The 6,000-nt window shown below is 35.8% G+C and overlaps 1 protein-coding gene across 8 annotated transcripts in view; it reads left to right on the top strand.

The window, feature by feature from the left end:
• PIKFYVE (phosphoinositide kinase, FYVE-type zinc finger containing) overlaps positions 1-6,000 on the top strand; it is a 73,482-nt gene that overhangs the window by 47,237 nt on the left and 20,245 nt on the right. For all 8 annotated transcript variants that reach the window (XM_011369636.2, XM_023536258.1, XM_023536254.1 and 5 more), the window contains 4 exons: positions 2,571-2,749; positions 4,368-4,481; positions 4,870-4,978; positions 5,083-5,237. In XM_011369636.2, coding sequence (XP_011367938.2) covers positions 2,571-2,749; positions 4,368-4,481; positions 4,870-4,978; positions 5,083-5,237 — 557 coding nt within the window. The remainder of the gene's footprint in view (positions 1-2,570; positions 2,750-4,367; positions 4,482-4,869; positions 4,979-5,082; positions 5,238-6,000) is intronic.

Raw genomic sequence — 6,000 nt, 5'->3', positions numbered from 1 at the left:
GGGGCAGGAATGTCTTTTTACAGTGATTCAGGTGAGGGGCAAGAGAAGCACAGAATCTCGGTTTTAGTTTTAGTGCTATTACCACTTAAATTTCAAAGAGCGTGTAACTTGATCTTTGCCACCACCCATTTTTGGAGAATAACAAAATCCAGAAAATGTCAGGAGTTTTAATAGGTAAAATGAGATGATGTTTTAAAAATGCTCAGTAAATAGAATGTGCTTATTAATAAGTAGGAACTGTCACCGTGCTGTAGTTGAAGACAGGATGTTCAGCTGTAGGCCCCAGGCAGTACTTTTAAGTGGTACTCTGAACAGACTGTCCACCAGTCATCCTTATTCTAGAGAGGATGCTGTACTTTCTTGTCAGTGGTTTTGATTAGTCAGTATTCATTATACTTTGCTCCTCGGTTTTATAATTAATGTGAGGACTTTCTTTTTGTCAAAGGCCTTCTTATCAGTGTCCTAGCATGTTCTGTGATACCCCCATGGTGCATCATATTCGGCGCTTTGTTCACGGCCAAGGCTGTGTGCAGATAATCCTAAAGGAATTGGATTCTCCAGTACCTGGATATCAACATACAATTCTCACTTATTCCTGGTGCAGAATCTGTAAACAGGTAAATGTATCCTGTGACTGTACTATTTTATATAATATCATTTTTATCTTTATTTGTATACTTTTTTGTGGGAGAGAGTGGTCTGTTATTTAGGTTGTGTTTTTTGTCATTGGACTCTTCTTTATTTTACCTTCTAGTGCTGTTCCATTCAATGTTTGTTCCTTGAAGATTCCATTTTAGGATTTATCAGTCATTATGTAAAATATAGGTACCTTGTCCAGTAAAATATATAGAGTATGTCTTGACATTTTTCAGTTATGTTTGTTTATTCATAAATAAGCATACACTTATTTAGCACCATCTATGTGCCAGATACTGTACTAAGGCCTAGAATGGAAAAAAAGGGAGGAAAAAGACTTATAACACAATAGTTACAGTATGCTCAGTTGTTTGTATAAGTTTGAGCATATGTCCACATTGCTATTTAAGAGATATAGATGAGGCCATGTTTAAATTGATCTCTACTGGTTTTTCATAAACATTCTTGAGAAAAGTATCACATGTTTTATTTCTTCTGCTGCTTTTCTTTTATAACTCCAGAGGAAGTATTTGGTGCCAATATTATGTTTTTAATATATGCTTTTTATCCAAATTGTTTGCAGTGAGCATGTGCCAAATTTAACTTCATTGGCATTTTTATTGGCTTGGTTTGGAGTGTGCTTTTGGAAGGCACATATGGGAATTACATGTAAAAAATAGTGTGAGCTATATCGATATCAGTGGTTGAGGAGGGCAAAATCAAAGTTAGTTCCTTCTGCAGTGTCAAATATACAGCCATGAAATCATTTCTTTAAGTATCAAGAAATGTTTCTCAGTCTTACTTGTTCTTATAGACTTTTAGTTTCTTTTAGACAGCTGGTAATATTTTGTTGTAGAATATATGAACTTTTGTAGATTGACCAGTGAACGAAATGAATAACAAATTTGATCTTTATGTCTTGTATACTTTGGCATATGCACTTTATTTTAGAACAGAAACTTGCGCCTTTGGGTTTATGTTAGAAAGGAAAAGGTAAACAATGTTTGTTACACCAAAATGAAAAACTTATGTGTCAAAAAAAGTTATAACATATGTGACCAAACATTAATATACTTAATATTAAATTTCTGTAAGCCGTGATAATAGAATAATGGGCAGAAGGCATGCATGACAAAGCAGGTTAATACAAATGGCCAGTAGATTTATATAAGTAAATTTTATTTTTAGTAGTCAAAGAAGTATAAATAAAACCAGCGAGTGTGTGTGTGTTTTTTTTTTCTTTGAAATCTTTTATTCTTTGAAATCACATTTCCAAGATTTATAATTCCTGAAATTGGTAAGAAAGTAGGGGAACTGGTATTCTGATATTGTTGGAGGTTGTGTAAACCAGTACACCTGTTTTGGAAGACAGCGTGACAAAAAGAGTGAAAGACGACGTAAGTGTTCATGCTCTTTGACCTACCAATCCCCACTTTTATTAATTTATTCTAAGAATATAATTATGGACATTTGTAAGTATTTACTTATAAGGAAGTTTATCATAGTATCATCAAAATAAAGAAAAACGTACAGTGACTTAAATGCACATCAGTAGGGATTGGTTAATATAATGGGATACTCTGCAGCCATTAAAAATCAAGTGGTACAGAGTATTTTATGTGGGAATGTATTTGTGATCTATTGCTAAGTAAAAAAAGAGGCTGTGAAACTAATTACAAGAAAGAGTTTTGAAATATAAATATACTTTCTGTGCATGTAGAAAGAAAATAAATATATTAGCATAATGACGGTGGTTGGATTACTGGTGATACTGCTCTCCCTAGCCATCTCTAACTCCACCTGCCTTTCCACTTTTCTTTTTCCAGTTTTCGGCCATCAGATGATATTCAATTTGTATTAGAAAAGGAAGTATATTACTTTTTAAAAAAGAGATTCTTAATATGTGATAATGAACGATTTATGCTGACTTTCAGGTAACACCAGTTGTTGCTCTTTCCAATGAGTCCTGGTCCATGTCATTTGCAAAATACCTTGAACTTAGGTTTTATGGGCACCAGTACACTCGTAGAGCCAATGCTGAGCCATGTGGTCACTCCATCCACCATGATTATCATCAGTATTTCTCCTATAACCAGATGGTGGCATCTTTCAGGTGAGAAGTCAGTGCATTTTTACACAATTGTGTACTTACTCCCTGGAAGGCTTTGTGACAGTTCCGCTGTTACTAGATTGAATAAATTTGTGTGGTGTGTATTGTTCCCCACCTCTGCCTTGGCAAATGGAAAGGGCCATACTATTGGGTGAAGAACTTTCAGTGTTATTATTTAATCCTTACCCTGATAAATAGCTACTATTATTACCCTCACTTAGTGAGTTTATAGCTCACTTATAGAGTTAGCAAATGATGGAGTCATGATATGAACTAGTAGGTCTGCTACTACAGGTGTTACTCTTAACCTTTGTTTGTTTTTGCATCTAAGAGTTTATCACAGTTTTTGCTAAGACATTAGCTAGCATAAGGATAGTCAGATATTCTGGATAGAGCTAAAATCACTGGTTCAGAGATGAGTAGTTACACTGTCATATTAAATGATTTGAGAAAGCCTTCAGGTTCTGCCTTCAAAATAGATCCAGAATCTGAACACTTCTCACCATCTCCACCACTACCACTCTGGACTGAGCCTGTTCTTTTCACTAGATTATTGCAGTAGCCTCAACCAGTTTGCCTTTGGCCTTGACACCTACAGCCTCTTCGCAACACAGCAGTCAGAATGATCCTATTAAATAAAAATCAGCTCAGCGCACATCTTCTAATAGGTGTCTGTTTCACCCTGAGTGAGAGCCAGAGTCCACTTATAGGCCTGGCCTGTAAGCTCCTAAGGGCTCTGGCTGCCTAGGGCCTCTCTGTTCTTACCTGCTACTCTCCCCAGCTCACCCTGTTGCAGACTAACTGGTGTCTTGGCTGGGCCCTGGTTATTTCAGGCAGGCTCCTGCCTGTTGCCTTGCACTTGCTCTTGCTTCTCAGAGCTGCCTGCCCCGCAGATATCTGCCTGCTTTTCCTTACTTCCTGCATGTCTTTGTTCAAATTTCACCTGTGCTGACTCCTTATCACCCCTAGCATTCCCTGCTTCCCTCCCTCAGCTTTATTTTTGTCTGGTTTGTTACCTAAATCTTATTTCTGAATCCTGAGGGCAGGAATTTTGGCCCTTGTTAGTACTGTATCCTTGGTGCTTCAAACAGCACTTGACGGGACTTCAGGAAATATTTTGTAGTAGGACCCTATTTCCTTTTTCAAGCAGGAGCTTTTAACCATGACCCCACAGTGTAGGTGGGGTATAGCATTACTAGACTACATAAACCCTCAGGTAGGAAGTCAAGAAAGACTTCTGAAGAATCCTCAGGAGCCAGGAAGGTACAGAATACCTATGTCTAAGCTAATCCTAGAAAAGAGTCCCTCTCTGTTTGTAGAAGTTTATACCCCCAGTCTTTTTTTGTTTTTAAAGCACCTGAGGATAGTCTTGGGGGATAAATGATGATATCACAATGCAGTGAAAAAATGAACAAACAGAATTATTCCATATTGGGGAAAATATTTATGATGGTTGAAAAAAGTTATCTTCAACATTTTTATGATTGTTTTAAAACACCATTTTATAGAAACTTAATTACTTCTTATGCATAGGATTTAGTTGACTATCGTGATATAACTTAATTCAAAATATTAAAGTATTTTTCACTTTTCTACTATGACTTGTATTTTCTTCTCTCAGTTATTCTCCCATTCGGCTTCTTGAAGTGTGTGTTCCACTCCCCAAAGTATTCATTAAACGTCAGGCCCCGTTAAAAGTGTCCCTTCTGCAGGATCTAAAGGACTTCTTTCAGAAGTAAGTTTTTGTTTCTTTGATCATCTTTTTTTTGTTTGGTACTGCCTGTAATCTATAGCTATGTTAAATACCGGGTTTGTTCATTTAGCTTTTTTTAAATTGTAAGTAACTGCATTTTTCTAATTGTATGTTATATATGCTTGATGTCAAAAAAATTAAAATGTAGACAGCACATAAAAGTATTGAAAAAGAAGACAAACTCGCAGACAAAACAGTTGTTAAAATTTTGATGTACATCCTTACAGCTCTTCTTTGTCCTGCAAAATGATATATGATTCTTAATTAGATAAAACATAAAGTTTCATGTGATATCTTTTTTCCATTTACGTGAGATTAGAAAATTTGATTCTGCTTTTCTAAACTGTTTGATATTCTTTATATTGTTAAGAGTTTCACAGGTATATGTTGCTATTGATGAAAGACTCGCATCTTTGAAGACTGATACATTTAGCAAAACAAGAGAGGAAAAAATGGAAGACATCTTTGCACAAAAAGAGGTAATTTATTCCTTTGACAGAAACCCAAAAGTTAACTGTTAACTCATTGGAAGTTTCTTCTGAGGTGTGTCTCAGATGGCTGGAATTGTTTCTGTTTCTTGTAGATGGAAGAAGGTGAGTTCAAGAACTGGATTGAAAAGATGCAAGCAAGGCTAATGTCTTCCTCTGTGGATGCCCCTCAGCAACTGCAGTCAGTCTTTGAGTCACTCATTGCCAAGAAACAAAGCCTCTGCGAAGTCCTGCAAGCCTGGAATAACAGGTATGACTTTGTAGTCTGGTGTTTCTTTAATGTGATTATAAAATTTGGTCTGCCATGATGTTTGTAATTTAAATGTCTTTCTTAATTGTAGATTTTTATTTTACTCTCAAGTTGCAGAAGCTCTTATTTTCTATCACTACTACCACCCTCATATCTTTAAAATATATATGCTAATCTTTAGGTAGTTTGTGAAGATAAAAAAACAAAGATGTGAACAGCCTTCAATACTGTTTCAAATACCTAAGTGTGTGTGCTTATTGAATCTAATATATCTGAATTATTGTGTATCCTATACCTTTATTTAAATATTTATTTTGGGAAGCATTTCCTTTTAATGCTTATATAAATGTTTGGTTAAATTGTTATAACATTTATTCATAGAGCACTTGGATTATGCTAGGCACTAAGTAAGGCAGTAAACGGATATCTACTCTTTTTTAAAAAGTTAAATTCACTGGGGTAACATTGGTTAGTAACATAAGCTTCAGGTATACAGTTCTGTAATACATTACCTGTATATTGCATTATGTGCTTACCGCCCAAAGTCTAGTCTTCTTCTGTTACATATATTTGACCCCCTTTACCCTCTTCACTCTCCCTCCCCTCTTCCTCTCTGGTAACCACCCTACTGTTGTCTGGCTGAGTTTGTGAGTTGCTTTCTGTTTTATATCCCACATGCGAATGAAATCATATCGTTTTGGTCCTTTTTCATCTGACATTTCACTTAGCACGATAATCTCAAGATCCGTCCATGTTGTTGCAA

Source organism: Pteropus vampyrus, unplaced genomic scaffold (assembly GCF_000151845.1).
Source record: "Pteropus vampyrus isolate Shadow unplaced genomic scaffold, Pvam_2.0 Scaffold152, whole genome shotgun sequence".
In the NCBI taxonomy this organism is placed as follows: domain Eukaryota; kingdom Metazoa; phylum Chordata; class Mammalia; order Chiroptera; family Pteropodidae; genus Pteropus; species Pteropus vampyrus.
Note: the sequence above shows the minus strand (reverse complement) of the source record. Positions and strands in the feature narration are given on the sequence as shown.